Genomic DNA, 18,837 nt, shown 5'->3' with positions numbered 1-18,837 from the left:
TATTTAGTTACTTCTGTTCTCTCTCATAAACGTGATATTGTTATTGTGATTTGTACCAAATCCTGCATTGTTTTTCACAAATACCACAATTACAAACATGCAAGCAGACCCAGACCAGACCACCCAGTCATACACACTTGTGTAAATTGACACAAATGTAATATAATTCGCCTGTCAATATTTAATTTTTTAGAGTCAATTTGTAACTAGTATTATCTAATCTGCCAAAAATCCGTTTAAATATTACTTCTGAATAGTTAAGTCTTCGAAAATGTACATGATTGACGGCTTGGCATTTTAAGAACCCTGCTAAAGTTAATGATCTAATGATCTTTCTGATGAGAAACAGAAATGTGAATGCGAAACGGCGCAGGTATCTTGAGATAATCTGCAGTATTGAGTGAAGGTGTCACTGTGAGCCCCGCCTCCATATTTGAGGTGGGGGGCGGGTTTACTTACTTCTCTGGCCTGGCCTCCGACTTCAGTACATACTGCCCTTGTTTGCTGTAAACATGGCGTTGGTAGCTTTCAAACGTTGTCTTTCTCCTCTGGTTCTCTTCGGCAGAAGGCTGTCCGCACCCGAATTACTGTTCCCGTGCTCATATCACAAAAAGGTAGGTTAAAATGTTAGGCTAGCCAAATCGGCAAAGAACGGTTGCTAAGGTAGTTACGGTAGCTTGCTAGCTCGCTAGCTCGCTAACGTTAGCTACCTAGCAGAAGGATGGTTTGTTTTGATATTGAGTCTGGAGGTCAGTTTTATTGGACGGAGTCAAGAGTCAGACAAGAGTTTAGTTTGACACTTGATCCAACTTGATCAGCTCGCTACCCATATGCTTTTTATGTTCATGAACACTTTAAAACGATGGTACACAAAATACGAAGTGCGTGCAAGTCAGATATGTTGGTTGTAAAGGACAAAAACCCGTTGGATGTTTCCATGTGGCTGGCTGCCTAGGCTTGTCATTTCGTAATAGTGTCCTACTTTCACGACTAAAAATGTAGCTGGTTAACTTCGATCGTTTACGACAAACCAAAATAGCTAGATTCCTAAATTGGACTGTAAAAATACAGTATAATCTATAGGTAGAACTAACTGTTAGTTAGCTAGCTTTGTATGCCACAATTTACGTTTAACCTACTAGCTAGCTAGCGTGACTGTTGCTGCTATTGAACTATATTACAGTTCAATGGTTGCTACCCAAAAACAAAATGTGACATTGACAATGATCACGGCAGTGATGGCAGTTAGGCAATAATTATAATAACAACGATAGTTAGCTAGTGGCGCGTGTTCACCACATACAGAAGCGGATTTGTGAGGGTACAATACTTGCTGCATTCGACGTAATGCAGTTAATTATTTACTACACCTTAAACTTTGCTGAATTAGCCTTTTTAAAATGGCGAACCACGACTGTATCCTTTTTTATAACATAAAAGGCTCAATTGCGCTAAGATCATGGGTCAGCGTGTATGTGATGTACATACAAGTATTAGCCTCCATATTTTGCGTCACCCGGGAGCACACAGCCAAGCTGGATGGAGACATAGCCCTGCTGTGAAACACAACTTTGCCAACTTGACCAGATTGAAAATTGAGCTGGTCGAGCTGGTCATAAGCTGGTCTAGCTGGGTATGAGGTGGTCAACTAGCATGGCCAAGATGGCAATAACGCTGGTTTAGCTGGGTATGAGCTGGTCAACCAAATAGTGCTGGTAGCTTGTCTGAGATGTTGTTCCAATCACCTGGATTTGTCCATTAACATAATTCATCAGCCAGGAGGTAGAATTAATTGGGGAAAATACTGGAGCTGGCTGTGCTCACAGGTGGGGGAAACGCACTGTCAGGACTTTTTTTTACTTTCTGACCCCTGGACCTTCCACCTCTCCCGAGCAGCACTGTCAAAGCCCTGTGTTTGAATTTCACCAGCGTAATGTCAAACTTTGTTTAAGTTATTTTTCTCGATGTGAATATCAGTGTCATTGACAGCCATTGTTGTGAGAGAACCTCTCGCAACTGGATGTGACTGCTTAAATCTTTTTGTCCATTGTCTTAAGGTGGTGGACCACTATGAGAACCCCAGGAATGTAGGCTCTCTGGACAAGACATCCAAGAACGTGGGAACAGGCCTGGTGGGTGCCCCAGCCTGTGGGGATGTAATGAAGCTGCAGGTACCTTTTTATTTATTTACTCTGTTTACTTGTGCTTCCTTATTTTTGTTTTTTTGGGGCGACACTGGCACAGGAGGTAAGAGCAGTCGTCTGGCAGTCGGGGGGTTTGCTGGTTCGATCCCACCCTGGCTGTGTCGAAGTGTCCCTGAGCAAGATGCCTCACCCCCAAACGCTCCTGACGAGCTGGTTGGTGCCTTGCATGGCAGCCAATCGCCATTGGTGTGAGGTTGTGTATGAATGGGTGAATGAGAAGCATCAATTGTACAGGGAAAGGCTTTGGATAAAGGCGCTATTTAAATGCCAACCATTTACCATTTATTTATCTGACGCTTTTATCCAAAGCAACTTACAGTTGATGAGACTAAGCAGGGGACAATCCCGCGTGGTGCAATGCAGGGTTAAGGGCCTTGCTCAAGGGCCCGACAGCTGTGTGGATCTTATTATGGCTACACCGGGGCTTGAACCACTGACCTTCCGGGTCCCAGTAATGTCTCTTAGCCACTGGGCTACAAGCCGCCCCCCTATTTCTTATGTGGTTTCCACTGTTCCAAAGTAAGCCCTTCAGGACGCACTCTCAGTAACGTCTCTGGCCGTTCTGCAGATCGAAGTCGACGAGCAGGGGAAGATTGTGGAAGCCAGGTTCAAGACCTTTGGCTGCGGCTCGGCAATCGCTTCCAGCTCCCTGGTAACAGAGTGGGTCAAAGGCAAATCGGTCAGTCGTCATGTTTCAAGCTCTTCTTGTTCATTATGAATTTTTCTTTTTCCATCGTGTGTTTCAGTATTCTTACCGACCTGCACTGGCATTCGTTTGGAGTTTCAAGCGACTAATTTTCTGACGGGGGTGTAGTATTGACATTTTACCACTAGAGGCTGCATCCCTCAGGAGAATGGTCTGCTGCAGCCTGTGATCACGCCGGTTATTGTTTGCTTTGTTTTGCAGATTGACGAAGCGCAGAAGATCAAAAACACTGAAATCGCTAAAGAACTATGCCTTCCACCTGTCAAGCTTCACTGCTCCAGTACGTGATTACGTTTTCTTTTTATAATGTGCTTGGGTCTACTTAGGTGGTAATTAACAACAATTTATGTGATAAATATTGTCTCGAATGCATTCTTGGGCAAACTTCTCATCCAGTGTATAAGTTTGACATAGCTGTCTATGGAGCCAACCTTTACATGTGTAAACATGTGTTTGTTGTGTTTTTTTCTTGGGTTTCTATGGACGTATGGATCTCCATCTATTATTCAGGGAGTTAGAGGTCAGCAGTTTTGTCATCTCCTTGCGAGGTCTGCACATTTGCTAACTCAATGGAAAGGGGGCAATTACGAATAAATTCCCCTCAGTATTAGGAACGTGTGGTCTGCAGCATTTTCCTCATTGGCCGATTGATTCAGCCAATGAGCAACGAGATGACGAGGGTGTGTTGGATCTGGTCCCTAGTATCACTTGTTTCTACATATCCCTTAGTCAAAATACTGTTCAAAGAAATTGTTTTAAAGTTGAACATTTTGTGTGGAATATTTCTTACCAGCCTGGCACATGCTTGATACAAGTGTTTTCTTTTTCCTTCTCCTGCTCCAATGATATATATTTGAGAAAATGTGTGGATGAATGCAATTATTATGTTTGTTCCTTTCCATGCATGAGTAAGTTTCGCATATATACCCGCAAAAACGAAACATACGGAGGACTTGTAGGGCAAAAAGAAGGCTCACTGCCTAATTTAATCAGATTGTGTTGCCATTTTTTAATTCTTATTCTTCTTGTTATAATAAGCTATTCCGCAAGATGATTTACAGTCCGTATTTTCATTCATTCATTTCATTTAATTCATTTGAAAATCCAATATACAGTTCTTTGCAAAAGTCTCACATGCTTATTTTTATTCCGTAAAGCACAAATACTTTCAAAATAATTAGATTAAAAATGTACGATAAAGAGCAAAACCGTTAAAAACTCTGCACTTTGGCTGTCTCGCTTGCTTCTGGCTCTCCAGGTAACCCCAGACAAGTTTTTTTATTTTCTTGTTACTTATCTATGTTACTTTACTTAATGAAATGCATTACATTCTCTGTAACATTTTGAAATCTCAAATTAGTTGTTGTTTTTTTCTGATAATGCACTATTGCAAAAAACAAATAAATAAACAAGACTAAATTCATAAAGATGAATCTTGGATGCCCAAGACATTTGCACAGTACTGTATATTTATAACCATCTGGATATTTCCCAGTTATTGATGCTTGAAAGATGCACCGAAGCCTCACCGAAGCCTCACCGAAGCCTCACCGAAGCCTCACCGAAGCCTCACCGATGCCCCACTGTTTCACCTGTCTTTATCTCATTCGTCTCATTTGTTCTCTGCAGTGCTGGCGGAGGACGCTATAAAAGCAGCCCTGGCGGATTACAGGCTGAAGCAGCAGGACCAGGACGGGGAGACGGCGAAAGCCAGCAACTGAGGGGTTCCTGACCCAGAAACCCAAGTCTCCCATATCCCATTCCTCCATCTTCCTGAGTAGCGCAGTCGTCACTGGGCCAGTATATAACACTGGCCATCCCTCCGCCCTGCTCTCCTCGTCGAGTCCGGTCAACCCACAATCTAACGCCGCTTCTGTGGGAACATTGCTGTGAAGTTAAGCCTTATCACTCTCAGTTAATATTAACCGGGTGACTCTGTTGTTCTGGGTTTTATATATATATATATATATATATATATAAACATTAATTCTGTAATTTCTGGAGTTTGGTTCATGAATATTGAAGTGCTTGTTAAGAGCGATGCCTAATTAAGCCGATGTGTGGGGTGCATGATGAGCATCTTTTGACAGCTGTGGTCATAGGATATTGGTTATTCACATTACTACAGTTCAGGCAATGGATAAAAGCAGCCATTTGTCAAAAATTGTAAATGTTGTTTATTTGCATTGTAAATTTTATTTTGGCATTTCACTTCTGGGGCTGGCTAACTGGATGTGATCCGCTCATGTACAGGAGAGAGTGTTTAAAGCAGACAGATTTCATAAAAAATCTGATTTACAATTGAGGTTACAAAAAGCATTCATTCTAGCAGAACGGAAACCGCGTGGTTTACCACATTCATGACGCTGTATTGCCATCTCAGACCTAGATGTGGTCAATGTGTTGCTTAGTGACATCCAAAAAAAAATCCTTGAAAATGCATACAAGAAATAAATAAAAAATCTATAACCAAAAATGTGTCCCATCTCGCATTTGTGAGACAAACCAATGGCTTGGGGTTTTGTTCTGCGTTCTGCGTATAAAACGTGCGGTTGTGCTCATGAGGCCTGGAGAGGAGCCACCCTCTGGTTCCTGTGTAGGACCTTCTTCAGCACCAGCAGGACCGCCAGCACCAGCAGAGCCACCAGCACACACAGCACAGCCAGCAGGGCCGTGACGGGGGCCGGGGCCCACAGACCCACAGGCCCCGGGCGGGCTGTCGCGGGCAGGACGCCCGCCTTGTTGGTGGGCAGGACGGGGCTGGAGATCTCCGTGGTGGTGGCGCTCCTGGGGGGGTCGGGACTCCCAGGGCTCTCCGTGCAACTGGGGTCCTCGTGGGGCCCCTCGGTGGGGGCGAGGGGGGCCGGGGTGGAGTTTAGGGACAGGCAGTCCTCGTAGCTGAGCTCCTCCAGGGCGTAGTGCGGTTGTAGGAGTCGCGCGCGAAGGATACCGGGTGTTTGGGCGTCCTCCTCCACGGGCGCAGGTCTGTCCCGGTATGCTGTCGTGGGGGCCCCGGGCGAGGGTCTGGGGTCTCCCGGCGTGGCGAGGGTCAGCACAGCCCTCGCCTCAGCCTTCAGGGCGACCGTGGTGTCGGGCCTCAACACCCGCGGGCAGATGGCGGCAACCGGGAGGGCGAGGAGCGGGCGGTGTGCCAGGTGAAGGGGGGCGGAGCACACCAGGTCGGTGGCCAATCGCAGCCTGCCGTCCAGCAGCCAGCGGTACAGGTAGAGCAGGTCGCACTCGCACGCCCACAGGTTGTCCGCCAGCTCCACCGTGCCCAGCCGGGGCAGGCCGTCGAAGGCCCGGTCGGGGACCGAGCGCAGGCAGTTGCCGTTGATCTTCAGCACCTGCAGGTTGACCAGCGCCGCCATGGCGGACAGGTCCATGGCCGAGATGCAGTTGGCCGACAGGTCCAGGTGGGTGAGCGAGGCGGGCAGCGCCGGCGGCAGGCTCTGGAGCCGGTTCCCCCTCAGGCTCAGCACCCGGAGCCTCCCCAGGCCCCGGAAGGCCCCCGGCTGGATCACCCGGATGCGGTTGTCCTCCAGGTCCAGCCGGGTGAGGTTGCCCAGCCGCCGCAGGCCGCCGGCGGTCAGGTAGGTGATGCGGTTCTCCTGCAGCTGCAGCGCCTCCAGGCTGGGCGGCAGGCCCTTGGGGAAGTGGGGCAGCAGGTTGTGGCTCAGGCTGAGCTCCTGGAGGCCGGCGAAGGGCAGCAGGAGGTGGTCGACGTCGCACAGGCGGTTCCGGGCCACGGAGAGCACGGCCGTGTCCAGGGGCACCGAGCGGGGCAGGCTCCGCAGCCCCAGGGCCTCACAGAGCACCAGCGCCCCGGGCCGGGGGCAGCAGCACCCCGAGGGGCACTCGGAGAGGGCCAGGCCGACCACCAGCAGGAGACCACACAGGCACCAGACCATGGCTCACTGAGGGGGGGGAGAAAGAGCGGCAACCTGAGACTCCCCGTACGGCAACAACACCGCCATGAGTCACTGACCACAGAATGAAGTATAGCGACTTCTAAGCGACTTATTTTTCACTCATTCATGGATGTTTTTTTGGTTACAGTATTCAGAATGAAGACGGGTACTAGATCCCACTCATGGATTATAAAGGGTGCTGAGATAAATTCCCTGTGAGAAACATCATGTAGACCCCCCCCCCCCCCCCCCCCCACGGACAAGTCTATGATGTGAAATATCACTTTAGTGAATTTACACTCAGTTCTATGGACATTTAGTACTATAAAATGCATGCACTGTTTTTATTTGCATGCAAGTTGCTTGATAATACATGGCTCACACAGACGCATATGAAAGTGGCTAAAATTATTAAATGTAATTAGCACATACTGACATAGGGGCCAAATCAGCTTTCAACATTTGTCAAAAAGGTTCCCATAAAAGGATGCCTGAAAAAAAAGGTAGTCTTGAGTATTATGGGTACATACCATCGCTCTCTGAAGGCTACAGCTCCTCGTTTCCCCAGAGTGACAGGAGGTTCTCTGATGTGGCTGAGTCCCTCACCTGACCTGCCGTTTTCCTGCGATGCTCTTTCTACAAAACCGTCTGCTCTTTGAAGATTCTCCACAGTCAGCCATCAAACTTTAATGGCATCTTTAGGTGTTCCATTACATTTTTCTTATTTCTTTTTTCTTTTTTTTCTTCACCATCTACATGAATTGAGCACGTTCAGATATGACCGAAGATATGGAACGTGCATCGCTCGGAGAACTCCAAAGCCAAAACGCCGAAAAGCAACAGAGTCGCTGTTTTTACGCGCTGGCATCCTGAAGGACGTCTCTCTCTCTCTCTCCAGGTGCTTCAGGGCCAGAGGTTAACCCTCGGGCTAATGCATTCGGAGAAAGTTCTCAGAGGCGTGTGGACGGTGTTTTCCATGCTCGCTGTACTCCCCTCGCTCTTCTTGCCCAGATGGGAAGAGCGGGGAGCGACCGTCGGCTAGAACATTCCAGAATTATTTAGCACCTCTTCCACAAAAGAGCAGGAAACGTGACCCCGAAACGCGGCACTGTCCCGGGCTCACGTTTCTGTTACCCCCCTGCCTGCGGAGGCTCGGAGGCTTTCACTTTCCATCTTTGATGTCTGGTGTCTGCTTTGAATGCATAAACAGCGCTCTACGCTGACACTTATCCCAGGGGACGCGTGCTCCTAACCAAGGACACACTAAAGCATCCCAATTAGTAGATGCGCTCATAAATTATTTTTCCTGTAAGCACGCATCGATTTTCAGGAGCAGATGCCGCTGATGAGCACTGCTGAAACTCCTGCCTTTCTGAAATTGGGACGCACTTAAATATCCACACACTTAACCTTTTAATTCACTTGATTCAGTTATTTTATAACCTCATGAACTCATTATTTCAAAAATAAATAATTAATGATGATGGTCAGTTATATCCACAAAAACAAAAGTAATTATTTCCCCATTTTGTTACAGAGATGTTTTGGTGATAGTGTGGTAGTTTTGGTCGCTGCTTTTCAGATAACAGGCCGTGTCCTGCATACAGTACTCTCTTTGTCCACAGGATGGCAGTGTTGTTCACAATATAACAATTTATTGATTTGCAAAAGAGAAGTGAAATCACTTCCCACAAATGTTATGACCCTAATATTTTCACGTTATTGCTGAGTGGCATGAAATGAACAACAATGGTGTCATTATGTTTTTCTTTTTTGAGAGCCACGAGGCAAAAACGCGTCGTCAATAACGGAAGCCGTGCTTAAGTGACGTATTATGAAAAGGTTTTTGCTATTTTGGAAATTCAGAAATAAGAGGAACTGCACCAATGGAAAGAAGAAACAAAAAAAACCTACGAGTATAAATGCCTGCCAATCCTGTGACGAAGCTGCCAGTAGAGAGAGTCGGTTTTACTGGCAGAGTCCTTTGACATGCTGACACACATATACACGCACAGTAAATATCCATCCGTCCACCCATTATCTGAACCCGCTTATCCTGATCAGGGTCGCAGGGGGGCTGGAGCCTATCCCAGCATACATTGGGCGAAAGGCAGGAATACACCCTGGACAGGTCACCAGTCCATCGCAGGGCACACACACCATTCACTCACACACTCATACCCACAGGCAGTTTAGACTCTCCAATCAGCCTAAACTGCATGTCTTTGAACTGTGGGAGGAAACCGGAGTACCCAGAGCAAACTCCACACAGACAGGCCCCGGCCGACGGGGATTCGAACCCAGGACCTCCTTGCTGTGAGGCGGCAGTGCTACCCACTGCACCATCCACGCCGCCTAGTTATAATATTAATTAATTCATTAATTTTTCCCTCTAACTTTTTAAACGGTTAAGCGACTGTGCAAATACAATGGAAACACGCGTGTCAAAGCGGAAAGCGGTCGCTGAAAGTGCTAGATTTGGGACTATGGAAATCCTCACACGGAATCGGAGGAGGTACTCGACTGCGTGCATGTCCGATTTCAGTCATCTAATTAGCTACTGAAATATTGATCGAATCCTCTGAAGCCCGCCGAGATTATTAACGGCGCAGGCTTCACCGCGGGCCTCTGGGGCATTGGCAGCAGAGCCCTGGGTAAGATGTTTCCCTGTGCTGCCAGCCGGCCAGTCAGGCTTCAATACTTCCACACAGGCCTTGTGCTTCTCCAGTGGCTGCCTTCCTGTCACGCTGTAATGACCGGTCCTCCGCGGCACTATAAACACCAGTTCCTGTTCTGGCGAGCAAGATTAAGTGCACAGAGAGAAGCGGGCGGTTGGAGCCTCCTCTGTTATATTTTAAGTTACCGTAGAAATCTTAACCTTTTCAAACTCTACCTTAGTCCTCCCTCCTGATTTCCCCCGCCCCGCCTTTCTGATATCCCTATCCTTGTCTAACCCCCCAAAAAACAAAATAAAAACTTATGCACTTATGATGACGACTATATGTTTAGAACAGCATTCCATGTGTATTTTCCTAGTTCTGGATGTGATGCTTTGACTTGTGGTAGAACCTATGCACTTGTAAGTCGCTTTGGATTAAACGCGTCTGCCAAATGACAAAAATGTAAAAAATGTACTGGACCGTAGGTCACCTCTGGCCATTACTCATTGCACAGCTGGCCGATCTAAGTGACTCCAGTGACAGTTTTGCCAAAGACGTCTGTCGTCAGCTGTCGCTGTAACGCATTCAATATTCAGTTGGCAAAAAAGGCTCTGCGCTCTACAGTGTACATGAGTATCACGTTTGCCCAGCTGATGATATGATAGTGTTGAGTAATTAAAGGTAACTAAACTGTAATTACAGATATACAGTGGCCTGGAAGGGCAAAGCAAGATCTTTTCACAGGGTGGTGTTTGAGGACAACTCATGAAATAAATTGCGATGAAATTACACCAGTAACTGAGGGGGTAGGTTAGATTCCCAGGTGCTGTTCTACCCTTACGCTACTAAACCTACACTGCTTCAGTAATTATACAGCAGTATAAAATAATTATATATCACGAATGTACAGCAAGCTGCGCGTTGTAATTTGCTCTGGATAAGAGCATCTGCTAAATGGCTAAAATGTAAGCGTGAAACGCAGGGCATTCTGGGTGTTGATGGTCGTAGGCTATCAGGTGGGCTTTCATTGCGGAGCTCAGAGAGCCAGGCATGTTTTCGCTGCTGTCTGTTGAGACCCGTGGTCCTTTCTGTACAATAGAGTGTGTGATATTCAGTATGCACACTATGGTGATGATCCATCAATTAGGTGGCAATAGGTAGCCTCCACATCACGCTCACGACTACTGTCTGTTCTGGCTCCACGGTGGTGGAACGAACTCCCCGTTGAGGTCAGAACTGTAGAATCTCTCCCCACCTTCAAGCGCAAACTGAAGACACACCTCTTCAAGCAGCACCTCTCCCCATCCCTCCCTGCCTCCCTGTGAACCTTAATTGTTGTCTCTGTGACTTGCTTTGTGTATCGGTATTTTTAGTTGGCTAGGTAAGCAGTGTTTGGATAGTTAACTTTGGTTACTTTTGCTTTGTTTCTTTGTTTCTTTGTTCTCAAAAAAAAAAAAAAAGGCCCTCGTCCTTATCTTTGTTGTACAGGTAGCAGTTGAAATTGTACTTCCCTCTAGGGTCTTTCAGCGAACTTATCCCTGGTTATGGGTATGCACTTTGTTGTACGTCGCTCTGGATAAGAGCGTCTGCCAAATGCCAATAATGTAATGTAGCCTGTCCTTAAAACAGATTCGCCCCTCTCCTGAGAACCTGCTGGTATGAATGGGCCACACAATTTAGGTTTTAATCGTTTTTTAGATATTTTTTTGAAAGACGTTGTAATTTAGCAGTATTCGCAGGGTGTGAATAGCTTTTACGATGGTACTGCTCGATTGAGGATTTATTGGTTCCCCTCGATGTGAAATCACACAGCTGGCTCTGCAGACCCCAACTCTACCCCACCCCCATTTTGGTATGCTACAGGCACACATCTTGACACGGTGGCGAAATGATAAAGTCCCCGCAATCAAATGGGATCGTCCTCAGCATAAGGAACCAAATAGTCTTTGCTTCCTCCATTTAAACAGCCTACTTTCACTGTTCACTTCTCCACAGTGAGAAGGAGAAAGAAAACATCCTGGCCAGAGCTAATTTGCCAAAATACTTTTCACCGGAATTCCTATTTTGTACTTGTGCCCTTCAGACGGTGACCCTGCTGTCTAGCTTTGGGAATGTGTGCTGTTACTCTGCCAGTTTGTTTTTGAATCAATGTCTATGTCAGCTTGTAATGCACGTTTTTTTTTTTTGCGTGTATGTATCCACATGGGAAACAAAACAGTTGAATGCAACAGGGGGCAGAAACTAATCGACCTTCTTGTGAAGTGTCACAAGCAAGACATTCAGGTGTCCTACAATGCTATGCGTGATATCTGTTTGACGAACGTTAAAGCAGTCTACTTCTCTTCTCTTCGTGGTGATTTTTCTTTTGCTCAAGAGAGAAAAAAATAGGCAACCTCAGAGCAGACCCACGTTTAGACGGCCACACGCTCCACACCCGACCGTTTATTTCTGCTCGCGCTGTAATTTCAAAGATTATGGCTGCGCTTGCCAACGTTCTTTATCGTTATAGCAATCTTCTAATTTGGGGCCAGTCGTGTCTTTCATGTTTTAAACATATGGATGTCGCCCTTTTTTTATTTTTGTTTCGCTGAGGTCAATGCAGTCTCGGAAGACTAGAGCTCTGATTTAGAACGGTTTTCGGGGCGTTCCCGACAATTTTGTCCGTAGCTACATCTGTTCCCATTGGTTTAAAATGTTATTTCATTACACACTGAACCCCACGAAACAGCCAAACCAAGCACAATAAATCTGCCACCCTTTCGCTGGTTTCAGCTGAGAGAGAGAAGGCAGTCAGGGGTTGAAAAGAACAGCACATATTTTTGAGTTAAGTGACAAAACCAACGAGGTGCGAAAAGAAAAATCATGAATCACATGTTCACTTTTGGAATGCAGAAATTAAATATTTATACAGTGCACAACCTTAACGCCTTTTCGATGGCACTTCCTGCTTCTATTCGATCCAGCCCTCAAAACACTGTGTGTATGTTTTTACTATCATTACTGAAAGGTATTAACAGAGCACCTAACATAACACTTGTGATTTATATGTGTTCTAGGCAAATACAGACAGGCCTTTTCATATCGTAAAATTTTAATGGCGTTTTTCTTCTTAAAATATTTATTTAAACTCTCCACAATTGTATAAGTCAGTATTCACCTCTGTGCTGTTTGATTTTATAGGCTGATACACAAGTACAAACACCGTTTTAATGGAAATATTTATCTGGTAGAATTATTTTTACAATGCATGGTCCAGAAGCTGAAGGAAAGATTACCAGAAAAAACGAGATCTAACTCCTTTCAACCATTGTCTGCCTTATACAAGAATAATATATCCAGAGAGAGAGAAACAATATTGACAATATTATTGCTGGGCTGCTACCCAGCTTTTCAAGCCATAATATGTAGACATCAAGTCTGTGTGTGTGTGCGTGTGTGCATGAGTGTGTTTGTACATGTGCAAAAAACAATGAAGAATTATAGCAATATGAAATAGGTTACTAAATTAAATTTATTTAAAGCAACCTAATAGGTTTTCCCTTTATTGGTCGAGTCAGACAGTGGAATCTCTTTATGTATCATTATCAGAAATCAAATTACTTCTAAAATGTATTTACACATTATTTGAATGAGCTGGGGACAGAGACAATGAAAGGTTGTACTTGCACTGGACAGTTGGTGAAGAATGGTTTTATGTATTCAAGGTTTTGCTCTAAATTCTCCAGCATGGCCTTCTTCTCTGGTGGAAACTGTTGCCTGTGTCTTGATTGAACTTGGTACGTTAGCAACTCTAAAATAAACCTTACAGGTGGGAATAAGAAAACAAAAGTTTATTTAAATTTCAAACATAAAAAAGGCAAAATTAAAGAAGTATTAATGGTGATACTTAAATATGTGAACATGAAACACAGACTGTATATAAAAAAAGATGGCTTTCCCTGCATGTCTTCTGAATATGCATCCTATAGTTTCATCATAAAGTAACATGAACATCACAGTGAAAATTAGTCACACAAGTGAAAATATTTGAAAAGTAGAAGGCTGTGTGGTACTGTGTCTGTGTTAGGAAAAGAACGGGTTCTGACGACAAAACATAGCACATCAAACAATGTCTAATCAAACACACTGAATTAAATACACAAGACAATTAAATTGCTCAAAATAAGATATAATGCTGTTAAAGAAATAACAAATTATGTTAAAAAAAGAATAAACATAATCAAAGTGTTGGGCATTGATCTCCTTGTGAAGTGTCTGGTCTGCAAGACCTCCAGCCATCTGCCCCACCTGAGTTCATGTTTTGAAGACATTTTGCTACATACAGAAATACAATGAAACCCAGAATCCTTCTACAGTATCATTCTACAGCTGTTAACTTCAGCAAAGATTGAACTTCAGCAGAGAGTGAAAAGATACTCTTTGGTGATATCAATTTGGATTGTCATCGCCAAAACTCTACAGCAAACATTTACAGTAACATAAATCCTACTTTTTTTACACAGCTTCAACCTCTAAATTATTTTTACTTGTCACCTGTGTCATGGTGTCTCAACCATGCTAAGAAAGCAGACAATCTTTTTACCAAAAGAACTTGCACACATCATACTATGTTTTCTGTGGAAATATTGTTTGCTATCAAAGAAAAATGTACACAAGAGGGAAGAAGATATGAAACAAGATTAAAATAAAAAGGAATAACACTGTAGTTTTTTTTAGTAGTACCTTTTTTGGTTCATGTTTTTAAAACTTTCTCGGTAATTATATTATTATGATAAGGTACAAAGTTTGACAAAACTCTTCCACTGCGAGCTTTAAGGAAGCGTGCCAGCTCTGTTTAAAAGGCAGCCGCCTGTTTCCCGTATGGTTTACAACAGCAGGAACAACAACTTCCTGAATCCCTGTCAGTGCCGACCTCACTTCCTGTTTGGCCAGGCGCTTCACTTGTCCTTGTCTGTGTCCTGCTTGGGGGGGCTGGTGTTCCTCAGGTGACACAGGCAAACCAGGGGCTGGCTGGGACTGGGGTTTGGTTTGGGTTCCTTGCTCTCTTCCTCCTCTTCCTTCGGCTTGGCAACAGGCTCCTCTACCTTGGGCCTGTCCTGCTCGACCTTCTGCGTCTCGGAAACCTTCTGCTTGGGGTCCTTACCTTTCTCGCCCACGAGCGCCTTGGAGGGCGTCCGCAGGTTCCTGTTCTGAGCGCTGATGTCAGTCTGGAACTGCCTGTTGGAGTCCAACGGCTCCGTCTTCTGGCTGTCGCGGGCCTTCTCCGGGACTTCGTCGAAGGTCCTGGCGCCCCCCTTCTTGTCCTTCTGGTCCACGTACTTCTTGGCAGGGAAGGACGAGGGGTAGTAGGCCTTGAGCTTGCGCTTGTGGCTCATGACGGAGGCGCAGCAGACGATGAAGATGATGACGATGAGCAGGGCGGACACCACAAGGATGAGGAGCAGGTTCTCCCTGAGGAAGTCCACCACCTCGTTGAGGATGAAGTTCTTGATGCGCACGGCGGTGGTGACCCGGGGGGTGGGGGACAGGGGGGCGGGCGAGGGGCCGCGGGTGGTGTAGGACGTGGGGACCAGGATCTCAGGCTCCCCGTCCCCGCTGCCCTCGGCGGACATGTTGAAGGGGAAGGGCGTGGCCCGGCAACACAGCAGGAACGCAGACGCGCACGCCAGGCGCAGAGCCAAGGACAGCTTCATGGTTCCTCTGGAAACCTGTCGTGAACAAAGAAGGATGGGGGGGGGGGGGGGGGGGGGGGTACGCTGTCAGTTCCCCAAATTCTCCAGTTTCAAAGTTGTACTTTGCTTTCACTTACACTGTAAGCTAGGAATGTTTCCTGAAATTGTGAAGAAAGTGTGGTTATTTTAAACTCCGTCCATGTACTGCAGTGTGAACGGTGTTCAAACTCGCATAACTGAAAGCACATTCGGCTTGTGGCTCCACATGCAGGCTCTGTATACTATTTCTTTAAATACATGCGATGACTGACACAAAGCACGCCTCTAATTTCTACACGCATCCAGCGCTGATTTTATAAATACACTGAAGCACTGCCAGGTGCAGGGCAGCCGTCCTGTTTCCCACTGCGTTTTCCCCCCTCATCGTGCCAGCCATCATATTTATTTGAAGAAGAAATACGCAGGTCTTTCATTTCTACATGCACCTAAAGCTGTGCGTATAAACACACTGAGGCACGTCGCACCGCAGAGTGGATACTGAATTGTCGAGGCGGTAAAATTCACTGCCAGGTGCAGGGCAGCCATCTTGAGCCGCTGCTTCCCCCCCCCCAAAGCTTCTCTGCAAACAGATGCGCCTCTCCGATGACTGATGCCATTCAGAAAGCGCAGCCCGGGCGCCGGCCGCCCGGATGCCCTGGCGCGGGTTCCCGAGAGACACGGCCCCGCGGAGCAGAAGAATAGGGCCCTGTGTCTCGGGAGGAAGGGTGAGCGGAGCTGTTTTCCCGGCCGCCCCGCGGCCTGTTTCAGTCCGGCAGCTGCGCCCCGTCCTCCTCAGCGCAGTTCACCTTACACATCGGAGCACGTGACCGCCTGGCGGACGGGCGCTGGTGGCCGTCACGGGGCGGGACCACAGGGGGCGTACAGCGGAGGTTCTGGCACCGCTCACGGCCGACTGGATCGGTTATTCGCTCAAGCCCTTTTCACTGGGCGGTGTTGTTTACATTCGAGAAGACTTTGGAAGGTAGTTGGCCCTAACAGGTCTCAGGCGAAGATGAGATTTGTGTTAGCCTTAAAGCCTAATAATGCGACTGTTTTGAGCTATGAGGTCATTCACAGTTCAAATGTTCCTTTTTGAGGGAAGAGGTACGTTGATAAAGTTTATAATACTTTTTTTATTTTTTTATTTTGAAACCTAAATTGCGCCTTTAAAAAAATTATGTTAGGACATATTTCAGTTTTTTTACTGGAAGTGTTTATGTTTTACATTTAAACCACTTAAATGTAACATTTTCTTTATTTTCTGTTCATATTAATCTACATAAAAGGGCCATAAAAAGGGAAAAAAAAGCTGGACTGGGTTTTAAATTGAATTAAAACTTAATTTGTACTGTTGATTTCAGTCAATGAGCACACAAATAAAGGCAGGAACCGTATATCCTGCAGGGAGCTGAGAAGAGGCGTGGGAGAGCGGAGGTTCCGAGCCTCTATATTTACTCTACAGCAGCCAGCAAACCACAAACTATGCAGACGGCCAAGGGCAGCCATTTTACAAAGTGTGCCGCTGAGCTTCTCATTTATATCCTCAAAACGAGCGCGGGCGCCCGCTAAAATCTAACGGCGCGAGAAAATCAGAGCGCATATTCAGTGCAGTCCATATGTATTTGGACAGAGGGACAATTGCTGTTCTTTTGGCTCGGTACTCCAGGACACTGGATTTGAAATGACACAACGAATACGAGGTTAAAGCGCAGACTGTCACCTTTAATTTGAGGGCATCCATATTGGGAGATTGGTCTAGGAATGACATTTCTTTCTTTTTTTTATACACCTGGCTAATCAGAAACAACTGAGATGTCCAAACCCTTGGTGGCCTAAAATGGGGGTGATTATGTATAAAAGGGGATGTTATTCCTACACTGATCACCCGATGCAGATGTAAACACTCTCAAAATAAAGGCCTGGACCTTATCTTCATATTCATTGCTTCATTTCAAATCAGTACATTTCAGTACAGAGCGAAAGAAACAGACATTGAACCACTGTCCAAACGCGTACAGACAGCACTGTACGTAAGTATTTCCCAGTACATGTGAAATGCAGACAGCTCTGTGTCAGAGATAACGTAATCCATGGTTTGACCGGGGTGAGCCACATCCAGGCAGCAGCCATCAGCTCACGGCTGCTCTGTTTCATTTCGTCCCGTGCTGGAAAATATAATTTCTTAATGGATGAGTCTAAATCACATTATATTTCTGCTGGTGAAGATATATTCAGGAAAACATAAATATGGCCTTAGATTTGAATACAGAAAAAAAAAAGTAGAGAAAGAGCACTTAAATGGATTAGGGCTACACAGAAAACTAAAGAGAATGTACACTAGTGATGAACCATATTAATCAATATATTACTAATATAATTAAGTATTAGGGCATTTATGTAGCTTAAGTGTTCTGATGAAATCACTAGCTCTCGAGTGCGTTGACTGTAAATTGCAAAAGAATGTCCCAGTAACCCCCTCCTGAAACAAGCAAGCATGCTCATCTTGGTGTTCTCGCGAAGTTGGCCTTTTATGATTTATAGGCTTCCCAATTGTGAAACCGCATACAAGGTACAAGCCTCCTGGTTCCAGTAAAATAGAGGTTTTGGTTTGAGGGAGAGGGGGAGGGGCTACTGCTGTGAGCACGTTATGAGTGGCAGCCCAGTTGATGATGGACCTGTCTTTGGGGACGTACGGAAGAGGGACCTATTCTCTAATTACATCTATACCTGGAACATCACCACCAAACCAGGCCTCTCACCTCCCACTCACTTTTATATGAACAGAGAAAAATGGGATGCAGGAATTCTTCGCTGTTACGTAGATGTAACAAGCTTTTATTGCCAAATTACTTTGTAGCCTTAGTAATGAGCAGGGCATATTGATTACTTGCTTGCTTAATATGTCCAAACTAAAGGCTAAATTCACATATACTGTACTTCCACATAGCAATACTTATGTGGGCAGCCCTACACAAGCAATCGTGTTTATTATTTAAGGAAATGAACCGGTTATTACAAAAAATCTGTTTTGCTGTAAATTGCATTTACAGTATACATTACCAGGGACGAGATTAGAGACCTCCTCTTCAACAAGGAGGATGGGATTAACCCTTCAGTAGCCTTGTGTGGTCTCCACAGTCACGGAGGCGGATATGCACCGTATGTGGACTCAGTCATTTTGCGATGATGTGTACAGGCGTGGAGGATGCCTGCCCATGTGTGCTGTGCCTCACCACAGCATTAACCAGCCTTAATTATATCCTAGAATAGACTGACCCCCAAACACCGACATTCCCCATATGTAAAGCATCTCTACAACATCCTCTCTAAATGTGAACCTTCAAAAAGCTGCACCGCTGTCACCCAGTCACGAGAGCAAGCTCTTTAAGCCAGCGTGATCTCTGCTTTTATCTCTGCTCGGCATCAAGACACAGCGGGCAAATTCAGCTCCGGTGTTTTTATAGTTGCTAAGGTTTCAAACCTGAGCCTCATAACGTGAAGTATATTCTGGGAATCAAAGTAGTAGTGACTGCTGACACTGATAATTTATACTTTTTCTCTTTGTAAAATACTAAAACACTACTACTAAGTAATAATAATAATAATAATAATAATAATAATAAAATCAAACACTATAAATGGCTT

The 18,837-nt window shown here is 45.5% G+C and overlaps 2 protein-coding genes across 3 annotated transcripts in view; one reads left to right on the top strand and one right to left on the bottom strand.

Moving 5' to 3' along the window:
- The first annotated feature begins 434 nt into the window (after nucleotides 1-434).
- On the top strand, nucleotides 435-5,386 carry iscua (iron-sulfur cluster assembly enzyme a). Its single transcript, XM_061260716.1, has 5 exons — nucleotides 435-614; nucleotides 2,058-2,171; nucleotides 2,773-2,883; nucleotides 3,112-3,190; nucleotides 4,540-5,386. The coding sequence occupies exons 1-5, from the start codon at nucleotides 513-515 to the stop codon at nucleotides 4,629-4,631; spliced, it is 498 nt and encodes a 165-aa protein (XP_061116700.1). The 5' UTR covers nucleotides 435-512; the 3' UTR covers nucleotides 4,632-5,386.
- A 7,910-nt stretch (nucleotides 5,387-13,296) lies between these two features.
- The window catches only part of tmem119a (transmembrane protein 119a), a 5,973-nt gene continuing 432 nt past the window's right edge, over nucleotides 13,297-18,837 (bottom strand). The window contains exons 1-2 of one of the 2 annotated variants that reach the window (XM_061261540.1): nucleotides 15,678-15,842; nucleotides 13,297-15,189 (exon numbers count right to left, since the gene is read on the bottom strand). In XM_061261540.1, the coding sequence (XP_061117524.1) occupies nucleotides 14,419-15,174 (756 nt within the window). In that variant the 5' untranslated portion in view covers nucleotides 15,175-15,189; nucleotides 15,678-15,842 and the 3' untranslated portion in view covers nucleotides 13,297-14,418. Of the gene's footprint in view, nucleotides 15,190-15,677; nucleotides 15,843-18,837 lie in introns of those variants that run through there. The other variant, XM_061261541.1, reaches the window with a different exon arrangement.

This window comes from Conger conger, chromosome 11 (genome assembly GCF_963514075.1).
Source record: "Conger conger chromosome 11, fConCon1.1, whole genome shotgun sequence".
NCBI classification, from domain to species: Eukaryota; Metazoa; Chordata; class Actinopteri; order Anguilliformes; family Congridae; genus Conger; species Conger conger.
The sequence above is the reverse complement of the archived record's forward strand: the minus strand, read 5'-3'. Positions and strand labels throughout refer to the sequence as shown.

Coding starts and splice junctions, on each gene's coding strand:
- iscua (XM_061260716.1), top strand. CDS start 513: ATGGCGTTGGTAGCTTTCAAACGTTGTCTTTCTCCTCTGGTTCTCTTC. Junction 2,172..2,772: donor GGGATGTAATGAAGCTGCAG/GTACCTTTTTAT, acceptor GCCGTTCTGCAG/ATCGAAGTCGACGAGCAGGG. Junction 3,191..4,539: donor TGTCAAGCTTCACTGCTCCA/GTACGTGATTAC, acceptor TGTTCTCTGCAG/TGCTGGCGGAGGACGCTATA.